The sequence below is a fragment of the Fulmarus glacialis genome, unplaced genomic scaffold (genome assembly GCF_000690835.1).
Source record: "Fulmarus glacialis isolate BGI_N327 unplaced genomic scaffold, ASM69083v1 scaffold26215, whole genome shotgun sequence".
Classification (NCBI taxonomy): domain Eukaryota; kingdom Metazoa; phylum Chordata; class Aves; order Procellariiformes; family Procellariidae; genus Fulmarus; species Fulmarus glacialis.
In genome coordinates, this window is record NW_009211528.1 from 220 (window position 1) to 20,764 (window position 20,545).

Below are 20,545 nucleotides of genomic sequence, written 5' to 3' on the forward strand. Positions count from 1 at the left end.
GTAAGGGGAAAGGAGGCATCTGTATAAAATGTTTCCCGACAGGTGTTTTCACAGTATTTTCCAACACAGTTTTCAAAATGGGTGAGAACTGCCTCCAAGCAGCAATGGAAAAAGGCTCCTGTGCAGAGGGGGTTTTGGTCAGGGTTATCTCACAGCCCGAGGGCAGCTCTGGTTGCCAAAATGCCCACCCGACACCCGTATGGGAATTGCCCCATGAAAACACAAAACTGAAACACGTTGTATATTTTAGGTGGTGTTAGTAGCTTTCAAAGAGCATATTCCTACGGAACACCAGGCAGTTGGGGCCTGTCTCCCCCAGAGCAGGGAAAACTGCTTGCGGGTGTTGGAAGGAGTGTATACTTTCCTTTTGCTGGTTATATTGGCAAATATATTAGGCACTTAAAAGATGAAGAAAATGAACCACAGTGGTCTTGGTGAAAATGAAGCATCACTCAGATTTAGGAAAGTTTGTCATAAGCATTTATTTTATGTCGACTTGTATAGAGAATGTTTTCTCTTTTTCAACAGATAAAGGCAAGGAAGTGTTTGTTTTCCTGTTTGTTTCTGGTAGAGAAAAAACAAAAGTAAAGTTCAAGATTCACCAGATACGCAAATTTTAAAAAGTTACGTGTTTGTAGGGAATGCCTTGAGTGGATACAAGCTATGAAGACAACGCACAAAGCACCCGAGTCACTGAGGGGACTGGGACGCTTCTCTCAAAGGGGAAATCTCACGCTGAAGATCTTTGGCAGTACTAGAATTTCTTTTCATAAAAGAAACTGAAATTGTTACTGAAAATAGGTTTGGGCTGGATTCTGCAGCCTCCTCCATGATCAGTAAAGTCTTGATGAGATTTTTTTATAATATCTGAACTATTTTGATGAGATCTATGAACCTGGACTTCACATAAAGCAGTTACTTATTCAGTAGAAAATGAAAGACTTTCTTTTTTTATTAACAACACACTCTTCACTTGATATCTAGAATTCCAATAGTTATGGATTTGGGGTTTGGATTTTTTTTTTTTTTTTTTTACATGAGCTCTCTTTCTCTGTTGTTAAATACCTGGGAGATTCACCTCATTATTTCTCTCCTATGTGACCTTGACAAGAAAACAAAATCTAATCACCTTGTAGGAAATGACAAAACAGGTTTACTCAATAAGTTTTGCAGTACAGCTGTGAATATGGCACCAGACACTGGAAGGTCAAAGGGCTTGTATTCCATCAAGATTGATCTCATGACCTCTCACTAGTATCAGATTTGCTGGTTCTGTGAAAACACAGGTATTTGCACAGCTGAAATACTAAGAAATAGTCTCAGCTCTAGGAGAGGTGGGAGGAAAAAACTGCTATTTACAGTTCCAAGGAGATTTGACTTCCCCTTTCCCTAGCAGTACAGTTCTGTTTTCTGCAAGGTTTCAACTGTTGTAGCCAGAACTTTGTGCGCTAGATCGTTTGATCCAAACATCAGGCATGTCTGGTTGGCTGTTCGGTAGCACAACCGGACCTTCACTCCCTAATCCAAATCGATTTTTCCATGAAGAGCTGTTCTGCTGTGATGCTGCTGGAGAGATATCAAAGACAGTCTCCCTCAGGTCCAGCCGCAGGGTATCTCTCTTCCCGTTCAAGTAACCTCTCTCTGTTTGACTGTACGAATCAGACAGCTCTAAGACATCCGGACAAGAACTGGCTGATTCAGCAAGCTTTAGGCCTTGCTCAAAATCACTAATCGACGTCTCACTGGAGATGTTGAGCATGTCAAAAGAGCTGCCAAGAGAACAAAGGCATCTGTGAATTTTGTAGATGTCAGCAGCAGGGAGATGGCTGTTGTCTGAGGTATAATCCGACTGCTGCTGGGCAGTGTCACTAGAGCACTGTGATTTATTGAGCTGCCCTTCTTCTTTCATGCCAGCCGACTGGATATGGTCCAGCCCAGAGCCATCCCAAGCTTTTGGACCATACTTTCGACATCGACAGTCTCGGCAGAGTCTCTCCCTGTGAATTTCTGCTCCTGAGCTGCTGTGCTTGTACGGAGAGGAAGTTTGCAAGGCAGGACACTGGCACAGGCCAACCTGCTGGTCTCCAAGGGCCTCCTGCAGATTCTGTCTCTCTCTTTCAAGGGAAGGGTGCATTCCTATTCTGGGGCATCTGTTGTCTTCAACTTGTGCATCTTCAGAGAGCACTGATGGCCGGTTGGACAGCTTGCTTGTGGAAGTGCTGTTGTCAAAACTGTCGCTGAGTTTTCTGGATAAGGGCTGGAGCTCATATTGCTCGTTTGCAGTGTTGGACTCCTGGACCTTCCGCAATCGATTTTGCTTCTCGCTCCCCCCACAGGCAAAGCTTCCATTCAGCCCGGAGTCATCAGAATAGTCTTTCATGGTGTGGGCACAAGGCCAAAGGATCTGCCCACAGTTCTTCTCTGGGCCAAAGAAGCAGCACAGTGACTGGAAGAAGAAGCTGGCAAACCCACAGCTGATACACTTGATCATCATGATGAATATCCCCAACTTCCTATACGCCAGGACCGTCGCAGGCAACATAATGACCCCTGCAGAGAAGAGAGCAGAAGCTGCCATGGCCGTGGCACAGCTCATCTGCTTCAGGGAAAAGGCCACTCTGCTCAGGCGGTCAGAGTGGGGGCACAGATGATAGGAGATGCAGTAGTTGACGGTAAAGTCAACGGAGAGACCTACTGCAGCTGAAATGAAGAGAGACTCCACTGCGTTGAGCTGCCACTCCAAAAGGACCAAAAGGCCAACAGTTACCAGGACAGTGCCTGCGATGGCAGTAACAGAGAAAACGCTAAGGAGAACATTCCAGGTAGTGAGCAGCAGCACCACAAAGGAAATGGCTATGGAGAGCCCCATGACCACCATCATTTCTGTGCTGAGACTGTGCTGGAGGTTGTATAGCTCTAGTTTGCTGGTAAACCATCCATTCTGAAGCCCCACGGGGGCAGTTTTCATTTCCTCTGTTACCCAGAGGTTGATTTCCTCGTAGAATTGTTTGGCTTTGCTGTAGTTGAAGCTATAGTGATAAATAGTTTGAAACTGCAGCACTAAGGCAGCGAGATTTCCCTCCCCGTCAAACCTGAGGCCCAGATCGTACGTTTCTGCTTCTTCCCTGCCTTGTTCCAGGAGCATCATTTTGATGCAGTGTAGGAAGACTTCGCTTCCATAAGGGAAGGAGAACTGGTTACAGCAAAGGTTGAAGCTGTGGTCTCGCTGGGAGCACTGGCGACTGTCCATCCACCTGAGGAACTCCTCCATGAAGCAAACAGTAGATTTTTGCTCTGCGTCGGGGTAATAGAAAGTTTTGTTCCTCACTTTTTGGCAGAATTCGAGGAGCCACTTCTGGGCATCAGGGTTTTGGATTGTGAAGGTGACATCTGTCACTAGGGTGCCATTGCTTTTTGGATTGAAATGGTCCCCATTATCCACGGGCAGAATGCCCCAGACTATCGTGACAGGCATACGCTGCCCTTCTCCATGCTCCAGCCTCTCAAACATGAACTGGTGGCAGTACTCAGAATCGTACCTCTCAAAGGGGTGGCTCAGTCTAAACACCTGGACAGACGACGTCTCGAGTGTTGGGAGTTTGAGTTTTGGGTTGGAACAGGAAATGTAGGCACCTCCTATGGCTAAGGCAGCAAACCAGCAGATCCAGATGTACCGAAACTTGATGACCCCACAAGGCAGAAGCTTTTCAAATAGCAGCTTGGAGGTTTCAGACAGCGTGTTCTGGAGACCCCTGAGAATGTAATGGAGGGAGAGAGCGACTCTCTTGTGGCTGGTGTTGTTCCAGTAGTCTTCTGGCTTGTAAATGCAAGTCGTTGCTATGTAGCGCTCATACAGCACAGCCGAAGAAGGAAGCCAAGTCATCATGAATACCAGATTCACCAGCACAGAGGTGCCCATGTAAATAGCAAAGCAGCGGATGGCTACTATATTGCTAATGTAGCTGGCATAGAAGGCAGCACTCGTTGTGAAGCAAGATGCCAGCGTGAGATACGCAAAATGGTGCATGGTTTGACTCACCCACTGAGAAAGCCCAGCGGAAGGGTTCTGGTTCTTGCTGAAGTTCCAGAGGTCGAAGAAGACAAAGGTGTGGTTGGCACAGATGCTGCTGAGAATGACGACTGCTGTCAGGTTTACAAAAGGGAAATAGGTGAATCTGAAGGCCACCTTGTACAAGAAGTAGGAGATCATTAAAGAACTGACAACAGCGAGCAGGACCATCAAGGTAATAAAGACTGAGCGTAAATAAAAAGAAATGCTTAGAAAAATAGCTAATATTGCCAGGACTGGATACTTAGTATCCAGTAAAAGATAGTGCTGGAATAGTTTCTGTTTAAGGCCCAGGTCCATTCCAGTGATAGATGTATAGTTATCAAACAGATCCCAGGATTCAAGATTGTCTAAGTAGATCCCCATCATAGATGCACCTTTCCTTGTAGGCAAAAACAGCAGGCTGTATTTGAGAGATGGGACTTGGTACTCCATCGTCTGGGGACTAAGAAAGTCTCTGTCAACCAAGAAGTGAAGAAGCTGGTAAATGGCATTGAAGCGGGTACATTTTTCTGGGACTTTGGCACACTGAGAGTGTTTCTGCCTCACAGTCTCAGGACCTATGCAAGACGGAGTGAGGATGCCTTTGTGGTAGTCCGGAGCACAGGCACGAAGGAGGGCCAGAGTATGGGAGATGTCTCCTTGGGTTATCTCCAAACACGAAGACCTGTTGTACAGGACAGCAATGTAGTTCCCCAGAGACCAGCTTGGGCAGCATTCGTTGGCTTCAGTACGTTGGCAGAGGTCCCTAAAATGAACATGTGAACGTATCTGAAAAACAGACGAGGGAGCATCATGTCAGACCCTCTCTGCACACTTCATCTTGTAGCCCCATAGTGTTCCCCGCTCCTTGTGTAATCCCCCCCTCCAGGTGTACTACCCATGGCTTGCCATCGTCCCAGTGACAAACTGCAAATACTAAAGCTATTGAAACATGGTAGCCTTTTGCAAAAATTAAACGCTGTCCATTATTTATATTTTACAACCTCTGATTTGAAAATTTGGATCCTATGGCAAACACAGCTAATCGAATTAAAGTTCCCACTTGCAAAACTTGCTGTCACAGTCTCCCAGATGATAGCTCCATTTCAGTAATTAGGTTCTGCTGCCCAAAATTCTCAGCCGCTTCTGATGGACACCTTTGGCTTCTGGACCAAGCTCTTGTTCAGTGTCCGTTTATTCTTGTTTATTCAGCTGCGCTTCAGTGACAGGTGGAATCATCCTGTATTGCTAAGTAGGTAAAATGCTTTGGAGTCCTCTAGGCTGAAACCTGTTCTGTAGCTTACGTTATTTTTGTCTGGCTTCCTTTCAGCTAGAGATTAAAGATTACGGCAGTTGGAAAAGAGACAGCATGTATATATGTTCTTCCTGACATTACTAACCTTGTCTTGTTCAATTTGACACATGGACTGAATAGCTTGCAAGTTCCATAAGCTCCCAGCAGTTGTGGACATAAATACCAGCTGGGAATAGCTCTTTTCTGAAATAAAGAAGAAGGAAAAAAAAAAAGTTTAGGTAATGAAGATGGATCAGCCAGGCTGTTTGGAGTAGACTCTTTGTGCATAGAAGAAAAAAAAAAAAAATTGCTGTCTATACGACTGCTACGGAGGACTCCCTGAGGGGAAGCAGGTCACAGAGACAGTAGCTTGTAGTGAGTGGTAGCATCTGCGTGGTGTGATCTGACCTCTGCTCCTCGCCCATCTGTCAGCAGCAGGAGAGCAGCGTTGGGGCATTTTCAAAATACGCTCTCCATGCTGTCAGCATGCTTTTAGTGAGCGTTGGCATCTGGTTCTGCACCCCTGTTACAAAGCGAGGGGCTCGAGTTCAGCCAGAAACTCCCAAGGACCTAAGGGCTTGGTGTTTAACTGGTTTCAGAGGTGGAGTAGAGGCAGGGAAGGGAGTAAAAATATCTGCGTGCTGTTCCTCTTTATTCTACTTAACTAGTGTCCATTTTGGGACAAATTTTGGGTGTCTTCCTCTTTGGGAGTTTTCCTCTTTTTTCTTTCCAGTTTTTACTGCTGCTTACATTTTTCAAGAAGAAAAGAAGGAACAGAGAGGGAATGGGAACAGAGAGGGAGTGGGGCATACGCCATTTTTTCAGAGTATTCACTTTTGATATGGGTAAATGGTGAAAATATTAGTCCTCTTACTGGTGCTTTTAAGGCATATTCTAAAAGGGAAAAAGAAGTATGGCAGAAAGTTAAGGAGAAACAGCTCTTCTCCAGAATTTCAGAACAAGCTTTTTCTAACCACTCAGTTATGAAGTGCTGGAAGATCACTATCCAAAAGATGGCTTAGGTTTCACAGGGTGGTATTGTACACACTGCTTTCTCAGAGCACTTTCAGAACATTTCCCTGTGTCCTAAAACACTTTGAGAATTCTGTATGCTGTTGAGTTCTGGGTGTGTAATACTTACTACCCCATGAAGATTTCACTCACCTGGGGGGCCACAAAAGAAACCATCTGCTCCGTAGATTTGTTCCACCATTCTGCGTGTCCTTGCTTCTTGTTCTCCCTGAGCAGCCTTCTGTCCTCTGCTGATGCCAATGTCATCATAGCTAGCAAGAGATCAGATTATTTGTGTAACTAGAGATCATCTGGCTATGAGTTACTGACAAGGCTCTGGTGCCACACATTAACACCGCTGCAGCAAGAAGAGTCATCGTAGTCTTGAAAGAGCATTGCTTGGATGGGAGCTTTTCGATGTTGGGTTGACTGTGCCCCTTTATAGGGAACTGCATGAGACTAAGTGAGAAACTTCATCCCCTTGTGCAGACATGCTGAGTCGCCTCTGCAGTCTCTTAAAGGTAAACAGTGAAGTAAAGGCATGGAGAGTTTAGAGCCTAATTCCTGGTTTCCAGAATAGGGAGCCCAAGTCCATTGCGGGCAAACAGACTAAACTCTCCAGTGCCTTGGTCACTTTTAAGCGTAGAATATATGTTGTAATTCACAATGGAACATTGAATCTATAACTTTACAGCCAACATCTTCCTCAAACCCCCCAAACCAAACTCAAATACCTTTTCTTCTCGGCATAGGGAGAAAGGGAAAAGGTCTTCTTGTAGCCTGTATGGCTCTCTACATTCCTCCACACAATGAGCTTTCTGCCAATGTCAGTATCTCGTGGCTCAAAACCCTGCAGCCAAGCAAAAGGGTTTTGTCATCAGCTTGCATTTTAGTTCAGCTTAGCTTTCCTTAATCCTCCTCCTAGACACAGAAACTACATGAGATTATTACTGCATCTTAGAGAGATACACAAATTGAATTTTCTCTGGAAATACTGCACCCCAGAGCTGACAGAAAAAAATATTTCTCCTTTCCTTTCCTTTCTGGGCAAGGATGGCTACAGTTCTCTCTCCCTGACCTCATAAGACTCTTCTCCTCCTCTTCAAGTAAAATAGTCACGTTACAGAAATGGGATTAATTTTCCTCTTCCTGGACAAACTCTAGTCTATTCTTATTTTCTCAGGATTCTTCCATTAACGAGAGACAGGGATGACTTTAGAAAATGAGGCATCCTGCATGGAAAACAGAACCCTGTCCAGCAGTGCTCAGAATGGGGCAGTCTCTCCATTTCAAAAGCCTCACACACAGGCTATAGGAGCCAAAACCAGATCCTCCATCCAATCTCCACCCAGCCTAGCTGGTCCTTTTGGGCAACCCCAGCCTTCCAGCAGTGGAAGGGGAGCAAAAGGAGCAATCCCTGTTTGTGCTGGCAGTGTCTCTACGTCAGGGTGAGGGCAGTAATGCAAGCCCACGGCATTGCTGAGAGATGGGCTGGAGGCTGCCACTGGCATAGGCTGTGCTCTTTCTGTGGTGTCAAAGAAACAGCAAATCCTGTGTGTTACTCTGACACGTTATGTCCATTCTGAAGGAATCTTGCTTTGGTTGCACGCTGTGAAGATGTGGGTTACGGACAGCAGATCACTGATAAACATGGTCGTTTTTTCTAGTGGCTTTAATGTCCTCCTCAACTTACTATCCTGCCTCGCTGCCTCTATCTGCAGACAAGGAAGTAAAGGCTCCTTTTATATGGCAGAAAGAATATACCACTGGTTGGCCCATGGATTTTCCTTATGTTCATGTTGTCGTATCCTCTGTAGGGACTTACCATTAAGGGTTCTGAAAAGTCAGGCAAATTTCCAACAAGCAGGCCAGCTAAAGTGCAAACCACAGCCGTCACTGAACACAGCACCAGGACGGCTATGGGCCACTCCGCGATCATTTGAGAATAACTGGAATCAACAGGAGAAGAAAAAATGCAGCTGTTAAGGCGCTTCTGCTATTAGCACAAAACCTGCTGTTGAACCAACGTAGTGTTAGTAAAGAGAAGTAAAAGAATTAGGGCTTTCTGGTTTGAGCATTTATTTATTGAAAAGCTTAGAGGCTCTAGTACAGCTATTAATGAACATATTATATCTCCAACTGGATGTTTGCAGGCAATTCTAATTAACTCGGGTAATTACATTTTGCCTCCCTACATTTTCCTGCTTTTTCAGTCAGAAATAATAAAAACCAGACTCTTGCATCCTAGGGCAAAATGAAGCTTTAAATGTTTAACTTAAAAGATTGCATTTAAAAAGAGCTTCTTCCTTTTTTTTTCCCTCATTGTGCAATCTAAGCTAGTAGCTGCCTAACAGTTTGGCCTGCAGATTTTCAACCTGTGGACCCTGAGAAGTCTTTGGGCTATTCTGAAGGGTCCCCTAAAGATAACTAACTCAAGCAAGTCCATTCTCATTGGTCTAAATTCACTCACTATGTAGGGGCCTGCCTTACTGTTGGGAAATGTATGGACATCTGCACAGCAAAAAAGGATGGAAACCACCAATCTGATGCGTAACCGATGTTAGGATGGCCAGCAGCATTCAGGGAGTGGACAAGAGGCTTCTGCATCTGCAGGATGAGTGAATCTCACCCTGATATCAGCCTCAAAACCAAATGCTGAACCTACAGCCAGAGCATCTGCAAATGCAGCAGACCAGTTTTCCTTCAGGGTTTGGAGAGCACATATAAGCCCACAGGCCAGGGCTATGCCTAAAGTACATATCAGTGGTATGGTGGCACACACATTTTTAATGACATTTCTGTACAAACAAAACCCTTCCAGAGAAGCAGTTTACTCTAGCCAAAACTCTTGCCGGTTACTTTTGTTCTTAAGAGCTGGTCTAAAATTTTCCATCCAAGGTCTATTTTTCTTTTGGGACAAACTGTGTCTCCTGTAGGATGATCTATCAAAGTTACTATCCCACAATTCTTTACCAGTGCAGGTTTTACTGCCTCAAGATTTTTGTCTTCCTCAGAAACATCTTTTGAGATATAAGATATCGGAATGGGTTCCTGCTCTGGTTTGGCAGGTTCTAGGTATTTCTTCTCTATTCTGATGTATTTCTGAAAGATAAGAAATTCTTTGTTCAAAAATAGTTGTCAAAAATTTGAGCTTCATGGGGAGGTGAAATATTTATGAACTTTAATGCGGCCGTGCTAGTGCATATCAGCCTTGAGGTGTAATGTTCCTGCTTGCCTGCTCTTTTGCTCCTCTTGCCTCCAACTTCAGTGAGTCAAATAATGCAGCTATTTCTCATAATTAGAAATCATCACAAGCCCTTCAAAGAGCTTTTCACATGACTTTTGGTCAGGCCTGGTATTTTTTTCAATTTAAGACTGCCTTATCAAGTCTGTTTTCATAGGTGAAGTCTTTGCTATGAAAATGAACAAAAATTGCCCCTTATGCGTTAGAGTACCTAATTTCTGGAGGCTGTTTTGGGTGATTCCATGTCCAATTACCAGGCAAAAAAAAAAAAAGAAAAAAAGAATCAGTTGCAGTATCTGGTGGTGGAAGATACTTACCCAAACCTTCCAGAAAAAATAGTTTACAAAAATCAGCTTTTAAACAGAAGTTGAAAGCAATCAAATTATTTTAGTTTTGATAAATATATTAAAAATCCTCTGTCTTTTGAAAAGGTGAACTTATTTCATGGATGGGGTATCCTCCTGGTTGCTTATCTGGTGGGCCAAGCTGAATTAATCCTATATATACACATACACACACATACATATAGGATTATTATATGTATATAAAAAGCTATTGTATGGATTAGAGCCAGGCACCTGCCCCAAGAACAGCTATCAAGACAGTGTTGCTGTTCATTAATGCAGGTTAAATTGATCTCACAAGCACATTGAGATTTTTCCCAGTGGATGGGAAGCCTTGAGCAGGGAGTGCTGACCTTGCCTCTGAAGCTGGGCCTGCCGGGGATGTCACCAGCGATAACACTCTGCATTTCCTAATAGCAGGGTAGGAGAACAATTATAATGGGGTAGAAGGACAGGAAGCTTTTTATATTAAACATACCTTTTTGGCATCCTGAAAGCTTTGTCATGTCTGCAGACAGAAAAAAAAAAGATGCGTTCATTTATTATTTTCCTACAAAGCAGAGTGCTGAGCTGTTGATGAGCGAGGTAACCCTTTCAGAGGGGCTGTAAAGCACCAAGCTGAGCCATTGCTGCAAGAGTACTGGCACTACATGAATCAGTTTAATGAATAACAGTCTTTTCTTCTCCATTGGCATTTTAACCAAACAGGATGGGAAGACATGTAGTCACTCCTCATTTTTGCCCCTCTAAGACAGTAACAGACATGAGTAATGTAATCCCATAGAAACCACACCACAACTCTATCCATGAAAATCTATCTGTTTTAAGTGCTTTCCTACTGAATTTTTAAATTCTTTCTTAACAAGAGCATACCTCTTCATTAAATTTCATCAGCTGGGCTAGCAATGCCTATAGATAGTTTTTATTTCCTGTTCAGCTCGGCAAGGATTTTCCAAAAAGGTGACTCTCATTTGTTTCCTGGGCCCTTCCAAAGACTGCGTTTGTCCAGTCTAGCGGAGCAGAAGGAGACCTCCACTAGAGGCCAGTGGAGCTGCTCAAAACATTTTACCGGGGGTTTCCTTCACAGAGGAGCATTTGTCATTCCTACTTGTAGGGCTCTGAGGAATGAAATAAAGAAGCCATCCCCAGGGGATCCAAGGTTACCTTTGTTAATGAATCCCTGAGGACAAGCTTTCCACCGACATCTTAACAGAAAAGCTGCACTTCAGTGGGTCACCATATCTGAAGAACCTTTCATTCTGCTCTCCGTTTCCACTGAAATGTCCCCTCGAATTATGCCCCAGCCCGGCATGGCCTCGGGTTGCAATGCAGCTTCCAGCGAACTGCTCCCAGATATGGCTTCCTCCTCTCTCCGAAGCCATGCCAAGCTCAGCTCAGCGAGTGCTCCCTCCTCCCTTCACCCTCCTCCTTCGCTCTTGGCTTAAACTGGGAGAAGGTCCTGCTGCGCTCCGATATCCGCATGGGGCAGATGGCCCTGGGTCCCTGCTCCGTGCCGGGCAGCCGACGGGTGACCCTGTTGCAGCTCATCCTCCCTGGCAGGTTATTATGAATGGAAGAAACGAAAAAGCAACAGAGGAGAGTTCCCCATGGAAGGTCCGCTCTCAGTGGCACGTGTAATAAATTATGTTGTGTTTTCCTCATCACACTAATGCTCTGTGGGTTTGAGAGAGAGGGGAGCAAAGAAAAATCCTCACCAGATTATTAGAGAGAGGTCTTTTTCTGGCAGCACACCGCCCATCCTGTGCTAATTCTCTCACAATAGCTTCTCAAGCAGATTTGCTTGGATTAAAAACCCCATTCTAGCATTATTATGTTATCACTTTTCTGTCTGCTAGTGCTGTACATTCTGCCAAGGATTTGCAATCCAGCTGCGTTTCCTACTTAAATAACCTGTTATGGAGAACGTAGTTGACAATTTTGTTGATAGCGTGCGAGCTAAAAAGGATCCAGGCTCCACTCCTCTGACTGCAATTGCTCTACACTGCAAACACAAGCAAATTAAATCCTCTGTTAATGGCTAGATAATGAGACATAAAGGGCTTTTGTGCCTAACCTTGCACTGCTGTACAAAGGCAAGGAAGGAATCCTGTGCCATCTTTTATCAGACTTTGGTGGCTACTGCAGTGGTAGCAAAGGGATCATGGTCTTTAGTGCCACCCTTTAGAGTGGACTCCAAAAGGCACACGCAGCAAGGATGGATGATGCTGGCTGGAAGGTGCAGAGGTTGTAGCTCAGGCTGTTGGGGAAGCCCATCCTGTATGCACCATTACAGCACTGCCCAAGAAAGAACCACCACCCAAGCAAGTCACTGGGGTGCTCTGCACACAAATGGAGTTTGCCTGATTCTGTCATGGACAATACAGAATTTACACCCTTGTTGCTGCCCAACCTGGAAAACCAAATAATGTTCACCACTTCCATATTTCTCACCGCTCAGCTGCAGCCAGTGCTTACCCTCTGCTGCCCCTCCCTTCCAGCGCAGGCATCAGCTTCGGTGGGGGCAGAAAATGAGATTAACTCTGCTCTTATCACTGAGAAACTCTGCCAAGATAAAGGATTAGCTGCTGGATGTCTTGCAGTGCAAAAGGAGAAAATGCAAAGATCACAGACAATGGGCATAATCAGAGCTGCAAGATCTTGGAGCAACTGAGTGGCCTTGGCTTTATCCAATGAGTCATCTTGAGAAGCAAATCCTGCCTCTCCCCGGTGTGGGCATGGCAGGTCTCTGTACACTTTCCACAGAGATGGAGAGAGCAGACTGGATCCCTCCGTGCATTTTGGGGCAGCTGCTGTCCCAAACTGAAGAGCAAAACCGCATTTCGTGCATCCCTACTCAGACCCTTCTCATCCCGTCTCGCTTCCCACCTCAAAGTTCAGGAGATGCTTTCTGAAAGCCCCTGAGCCGCTCTCCATGTGCCTCTTACCTGACTGTTACAATGTGATGCTGCACCGGCCGTCGCTGCCTGGGGGACCACTGTTTCCAGGGGGTTTCCGAGGCCTCGTGGTGGGAAGATGGCATGGGATCACCGCTGGAAAGGTGTGAACACAACATGGGCCTCTCGCCGTGCCCAGGGAGCGGGGGCAGGCCATAGCTGCCTCGGGGCTCCTGCTGGTTGCAGGGGTAATACAGGTGATGCTGCTGCGAGTCCTGGGAGCTCGATGGCACCTGGCCGTTGGACTGGGTGGAGACTGGCCCAAGTGTGTGGCTGGAGGAGGGCAGGCGGTCTCCCCCCAGCCTGGGGGATGCAGGAATGGGGCAGTGATGGACTGGGCAGATTCTTTCCCAGGAAGTGCCGCTGTAGCTGGGCTCGGTGTTCCCGATCTCTGGCATGGCGAGACAGGTCTGGCAAGGTCCTGCATTTTGTTTTTCTCTGTGAGAAAAATTACAGGTATGGTAGGACAGCAAAGCAGTAGAAAGGCTACACAGGGGAATCACGTCCTGCAAACTGGAGACTCTCACAGGCCTCCCACATAACACAAGATGTAAAACCTCACCCACTCTTTGCTGTACCAAGAGCCAGACTCAGGGCTGAGCTGGATTATGTTTTTTATAAAGACATCCGTGACTCAGTCAGGTATTCCAGCTGATGGAGAATCCATGACATCTTTGTGCATGTTGCTCCAAAATCTTGAAAAATTGGGTAACATCCCCTCAAACAATTCTCCAAGATATTTCACTGTGAAGGGGGCAGAACACACTGGCTGGTGATAACGGCAGGGTCCTAACTCAGGACCACAGAGTGACTACAGAGATCTGGGGAAACGGAAAACAAAGGAGACTGCATGTGAAGAAGACAGTTAGCTGTGCTTCTTGGGAAGATGAATTTGTTTGATTGCTCTGCAGAAGGACTGGCTCTGCTCCACGCTGGGATAGTAGGAGAATGAATCATCCCTGGCACTAAAAAAAATGAACAGTGAACCTCATGGCTGTGACGGTGTAAAAGGGGCTTCAGCCTCCAGCCTGGCACATGGCCTAATGGCTCCCATGTCCTGCAGACTCTCCACTGGGCTCTTCAGGATCATTTTAGACATGCATCTCCTGAGGATGTCAGCAACAGATATTATTGGTCTCAGTATGCAGGAAGGGGATGGACTAGGATCTCTCAAGATCTCTTAAAGCTTGACTTTCCTCTGACTGCTCAATTTACTGAGACAAGACATTTGCAGACTTAATTTCCCAAGTAATGAGGTCTCTGCAGGATATGCTGTCTTCTCTCCAAGGAATTTAAAAAATTATTCCATTCTTAGAGCTCTTGATTTATGGAACCTGAGGGATTTTGCTAGCTTGGAGAAAGTTGAATAATACTTTGAGGGACTGGTTAGTCTGTGTGACACCAAAAAACCCTTCACACACAACAGACTGAGGTCACACTGACCCCAAAAATGCCTTAGGAATTGCTGTCTCAAGAGATGCAGCTGGTCAAGCTGTCGGAGTTCCAGCAGCACTGTGCAATTTGGAGCACGTGCCATGGTGTCTACAGCTGACTTATGTGTCTTACCCTAGCGCCTGGCATCAAGGATTAAGTATGATGAATGATTCGGGCCAGCTAAAATCACAAAGTGTCTCAAGTCATCAAAGAATTATGAGTGTGGGAGCAAGACTACAGTGAGATGAACTTTAGCCTGAGGCACCTGATGCAATGTGGGAAAAAAATGAATGCAAAATGTTTGAGAAGGGAATATTTTCGAAAATTTGCAGAGTCCCCCTCATTTCTTTTTCAGACAGCCATGGAAAAAGACAGAATTTTAGCAATTACAAGTCTCTGGAATTGCACCCAAAGTTAAATGACATGATAATATCAATGACAAAAGGGATTTGAAGAATACTATTAGCTCAGTATTGCTTGAAAATTTATACTTTTTCCAGAAAGAAGGACATATTGGCCTTGGCAGCTTGTGCTATATACTTTCCAACATCAACTGAGTTTATCAATACTGAGAAAATATATTTCATGATTGTACAAAATGGGCTTATTTCATCAAAATCATTACAACAGAGTAATGTTTGTGGTAGCAGTTATACCAGTGCTGGTGTGGAGACTCATGGCACAGACATCGCACTCAGCTTTACTTGCACAGTGTACCAGTCCAGGGACTAGTAACAAAGAAATCTCGACTGATTAGACACCATCCAATGCTAATTTTAGTTTTTAAGCCAGAAGACAGCTGCAGCATAGTTACAGACACGGATGGCATGTTCATGGGTCCTCATTACAATGACACAGAAGCAATTACTGACGTTCAAATGCAGATTTTCTGAAGCTCAGGCCATGCAGGAAGGGGGGGAACTACATGGGGGATTTTATTTTGGGTCATCAAATTCCTTTGCTGAATATTTTTTGGAAGTGGCCAAGGAAGGAGAGAAGAAATAGCAAAATGATATTAAAATAGTCTGCAAATACCAGTGTCTGTGTAAGTGAGCTTCTTTGCATCCTTGGAAGAGGTCATACACCCAAAGAGAGCAACGTCAGACAGCATCTATGAGGCCATTAATGTTTCCTATGACAATAGATATACAAAGTGGCTGAAAGAAGTCAAAGTTTGCTCTGAAGCAGGTACCAGAAAACCAGCAGACAGATGTGTGCACACCTCATTGAGATAAGCTCCCAACAGTTCCAGCGCTTGGTTGTCTCTGCTCTACAACCCAAAGTACTAGTAAGACTTGAGCTAGTTCAACATAGCAAGAGGGAGTGCTGTTGGCCGAAGCAGGAGCTCCTGAACGGGTTGTGACAGTGATATCCCATTCACCCACAGAATTTGTCAAAAGAAACATTATCAACCACATTGCATGAAGTCCTTGCTGTCCTGTCACAGATGGATTAGTGGCAGGATTACCAGACCCTGAAGCGTGTGATTTGTGTTATACCTCTATATAAAGGTAGTTTACAACAGAAGACTACAAATTTGTCATTGGTGTATATGAATGCAATACATGAGATTATAAATCAAATGCCAGCAAAGCTGTTCATGAGATGTAATCTAAGGTCTTGTCTGGACTTGTCACAACCTCATCAGAGTCATCCCTGCACTGGGAGGGATTCAGGTTCAGCTGTACTGCTGCAGCACAGGGCAGGTGCACTGCAGACAGGCAAAAGAAAGATTACCATCTGTGGTAGTCAACATATAAAATGACATCTTTAATTAGTCATTGCCCATCTATACTAATTATAGAACCAACCTGACTGGGAGATACTAGCCACCACATCCCCTACAGCTCTCGTGAGCTGCAGGGGCAGAGTTTGTTTGGGAGAGCTGACCTGGAGAGTCCTTCAATCCACTCTCTCAAGCTTAAAGTGTAATTCCTCTCACTCTTCCCAGGTGTCCAGTGACTAAAGTGCAGGTGCGTCTTATCTGGGGTTTGTAGTTTCATACTGGTAGTCCTGGGTCAGGGAATTTTCATCAGAGAGCTGGGATTGTGGTAGTGTTATGCTTTGGCAAGGTCTAGACCTTTTCTCGCTCCCTTTTGAATGCCTCTCAGTTACTATTTTCCCTCTACCTTGATCCTATTGTTTTTCCTAATTTTTGTACACTTTAAATAGGTGATGGTTTCCTACAATGCATAATAATTCACAGGGACACTGCTGCACTGACAACTTGTGCTTTTGGTATTCCCACACCTGTACAATATTTGTGTTCTTTTTTTTCAAAGCAAAAACAACATTCTTTTTCATTTAAACTGCTGGATCTGCATAGGAGTTGGGGGCCAGAGGCTTTTCATAACTAAATTAGTCTGATGGCTGTACCGCCACGTCTGCCTCATGTGATGGTGAATATGTAACACTGAACAGAACAAAAAGGCTTTCAAAAAATACACTTTGAAGATGGTCAGGGAGATGCAGGAAGCATGCGATGAAAAATTTCTCTTCCAAAAACCCCTCAGCTACAAAACCTCCTGGTGGGGAAAGCAGATGACAAACTCTTGGATATCGCAGATTGCCTCCAGTTTTTATGCACATACGTTAATATATTTGATTCTAATATTTCACATGAAATCCCATTCTTCTTCTTTACCATCTTTGCTGCAAAATACTGTCAAGATCTGTTCTTCCCCTGCATGTTGTCTCTTAACTCAATCCCCTGCCTGCTCTGTGACTTCATATTTTAGAATAACTTTGGCTAGTTCAAATCATTCACTTGTGGCTCTTCTTCATTATCTCCTTTTCAGACTAAGCAATTACAGTTCTGTCAGTCACCCTCTAGATATGAGTTGCGTTATGCTCATCTCTCTCCAACTCCATGACGATGTGACCTTGGTTATCCAAAATCTCCAGGGAAACCTGGAGCTCGCAAGTAATGATTGGTTGGGATAATCACTGCTGGCAGTTCTGCAGAATTCAAGTCTTCACCTGCTACACTCCCAATTAGCCATAGTGCTGGCGGGCTTAACGTTTGATATGCTGAGGTCTGCACCAGAGATGTAGCCTGGTCCTTGTTTGACTGCAGCCGTCTCACTATTACTTTTCTGGGCCCGTAGGACCCTGAACTATGCTAGAAAAATGGTTGTGGAGGAGTTTCTGATATCTGTTTATTGTCAGGCAGGAGAAGAGGTGGGCAGAGCACCGCACTGGACTCTGCTTGACATGCTGACACTAACGAAGACTAACATCAGGGGAAAAGAAATATTTTTTTTAACATTCATTCCCAGTCTGGGCGGTGTCAGATATTTGACATCTTTGGGACTGAGTGGGCAGAAGTGGTCTCTCAGCCACAGAAAAGCCTACAGAGGCAGCCTGACAGCCTCCATTTTCTTCTTCAAGCTCAGCTGGATGCAAGCAAAGAGATGCTGGGAAAAGAGAGGACGAGGAGGTTTAGGGCAAGGGACAGACTGGAGTTAACTGCTCCTGTTACCCACGGCAATGAATTGCGTTTCTCACGCTATTTGCTTCCCCATCCCTTCCCCTGAGATGTCTAGACAGTATAATAATCCAATCTATGAAACTGCCCGAGTCACTTTGAGTGCAGCAGTGCTTTTCTGAGACAAGTACCAGGGCATAGGCAGCCTACTTCATGTGGGGGAACCAGCAAAAGGACAGAAGCTTCTTCCCACAAGAAAACAGGCAAGATAAGGTCAAGATTTCTATGGAAACAGCTTTCTGCCATTCCACCTCTGCTGCGGTGCGGAGCAGCGGTAGGCACTGCAGAGCCTGTGGCAGGAGCCAAGGGCTGAATGCTACGAGTGGGCTATATCCCTCCCCGCAGAGACCAGCGTCCTGCTATGAAGCTCAGACACTGCCCCGCAGAAGATGTCAGCAGGACATGGCTTTAGCTGTCCACCTCCCCACCAGCCTGAGCATCAAAGCCCCAGCAAAAGGGTTTGCTGGAAGCATGCCATGTTGGCTGCCTGCCCCCAACTCCTTCCCCTCGGGGCGGCTTCACTCTGCCAGCACACGGAGCTGAGCTCAGGTGGGGGAAGGTTTGCGGGGCAGGGAAATGACAGCATATGGTCACCTTCCCTTTCCTCCGCCACTCCATTTCTTTGGCACGTCTCTGGTCTTGCTTCCCTCTGAGCCACACAGCGGGAGAGTGTTTGCGTCTCTGAGGGAGGAGAAACGGGCCAAAAATATTCAGTGTTTTGAAGGAATGGCTTCTTTATTGGTCTGCCTAATTCCACCCTCATCCCCAAGACCATTTCTATAAGCACTTCTTTTTTTTTAATTGAAAGATTATCTCACCCTTTGCATACTAAGGAGAGGATCAGGAAAGCAGCACTTTGCATATGAAAGATGGGAAACACCTACCAAGTGAATGGAGCTGTCTGATGCATGAGTCAAACTACAACTTCTCCTGTTGACAGAAGAATCTCAAGGGGGAATAAAAACAAGTGAGAGAAAGGGCAAGAGTCTGTATCTTGAGTACAATCAGAGCCCTTTTTACCCAGGAACCTTTGCTTAACTAGACATTAAGCACTGCAAAATTTCTTTCATAAAAAAAAGAAGCTAGTTTTATTTTCTTTCCCTTTTTTTCTTACTCTAGCAAGGTTTTGCTTGTATATCAGCTGTACAAGCTTTCCCAAGTGAAAAAAAAAATTATTTCTGAATTAAAACCGTGTGCTATAGGTCAGCTTCCATCTAGATTAATGGCTTTTTCTTTGAGAGCTATAAATGACTCTTTAAGAATGGGTTTTTATAATGGAATTTAAATAGAGGTTTTCTCTTTGAACATATCACCAGCAAAACAGCAGTGGAGCTCTCGAGAAAAAAGAGCTTCTTTGCTTGTGTTTTCTAAGGAGATAAGAGTGCCCTTTTCCAGAGATCGGGGAAGGGTTCATTGCGTTTCACTCTCACCTCATTTTCTGGCTCCCCCGTTTAGCTGACAGGGAGAGACAGGCACCTCCTGAGCAATTCATCTCCTCCTTAGGCTGGGTCAAACTCTCCTGCACTAAAGAATTTCTGTGTAGTTGTATTTGTTTTGCTTTTCACGCTTAGTGCGTATCCTTGAGAAGACCTACAATCTTTTTCTTAATGAGACTCCTGAGTATGGTAAATCATCATGAAAAATTAATGAGACTGCAAAACTCTGCTTCCCACGTAGTCTGCCAAGAAAAGTTTAGTTTTATTATCCTTTCCATTGACTCGTCTGAACAGCCTTACCTTTACCTCAGGCAGCTACTGCTGCTGTGGGTACAGGTATGTGTGATGGGAGACAACCAGACACAAAGGGCTCAAGATCCCCACCCAGTCTTCAGTGCCAGAATAGGACGGGATGCGGTTTGCTCTATCTACAATGGCAGTGTAAAATGTGCTGTAAAATCATGTTTGCTAAGCCTTGTTTTGAAGAAAAAAGAAACAAAATGAAAAGGGAAAGGAAAAGAAAACACCACCTTGCTATCCCAGTCTGAAAGAGGCCAGATGGAAGATAGTGTTTTCAAACATCTGTATTTTTCTGATGGTGAGTTGAGCATTGATGATAAAGAGCATTGGCGAGGAGCAGAGGATGGGGACTACAGAGCTAACCCTTTACGGGCTATATGAAGAGCCTTGCGTAAAGAAGCATTTATGTATACGCATGCTCAGGAGTGAGAGAGCTATCTTCTTGTACTTTATTGCCATAAATTTTAGTTCCTGAGTGAGCAGCATGAGTGAAATTCAAAATACACCTGTTTCAGATGGCTTCACTCATCTCTATAACTTAACTCTTACAGGCTGCAGCATTCATTTCAAAAGACCTGTTGGAATGAGCAAGGATTACTCAGGCAAGCAAAGCTCACAGGGCTTCAGTGATAGCTCTGACCCCATCGAATGCCCAAGATTTAAAACAGTGCTGGATTGTGTAACAGTCACTCAGCGAGCACCGAGACCCAAAAGCACACCAGCCTCTGGCTGAGATCTTCAGAGCTGTCTAAAGAGAAGTGACTGCCCTGTTGGTTCCCCCAGGCAGGTTGGGGATGTCTCAGCATGAATATCCTGTGTCAGACAGAAGTGAAACTCTTTGGTTTTCAGAAGGAATTTGTGTGCTGTTGACCTCAGGGCGTGCTCTGGTCAAACAGAATCTGAAGAGCTCAGAAGATCCGTTGCCTTCGGTATAGCAATTGGGAATGTGCTTGCAAATTTGGGGATGGCTCCTTGCCCATGATTATGGGC

At 45.0% G+C, this 20,545-nt stretch overlaps 1 protein-coding gene across 1 annotated transcript; it reads right to left on the reverse strand.

The window, feature by feature from the left end:
- Window positions 1–1,420: 1,420 nt before the first annotated feature.
- On the reverse strand, window positions 1,421–12,909 carry DISP2 (dispatched homolog 2 (Drosophila)). Its single transcript, XM_009577582.1, has 7 exons — window positions 12,890–12,909; window positions 10,423–10,452; window positions 8,182–8,305; window positions 7,091–7,206; window positions 6,510–6,628; window positions 5,452–5,549; window positions 1,421–4,840 (listed from the first exon to the last, which is right to left on the reverse strand). The coding sequence occupies exons 2-7, from the start codon at window positions 10,431–10,433 to the stop codon at window positions 1,421–1,423; spliced, it is 3,888 nt and encodes a 1,295-aa protein (XP_009575877.1). The 5' UTR covers window positions 10,434–10,452; window positions 12,890–12,909.
- Window positions 12,910–20,545: the final 7,636 nt, after the last annotated feature.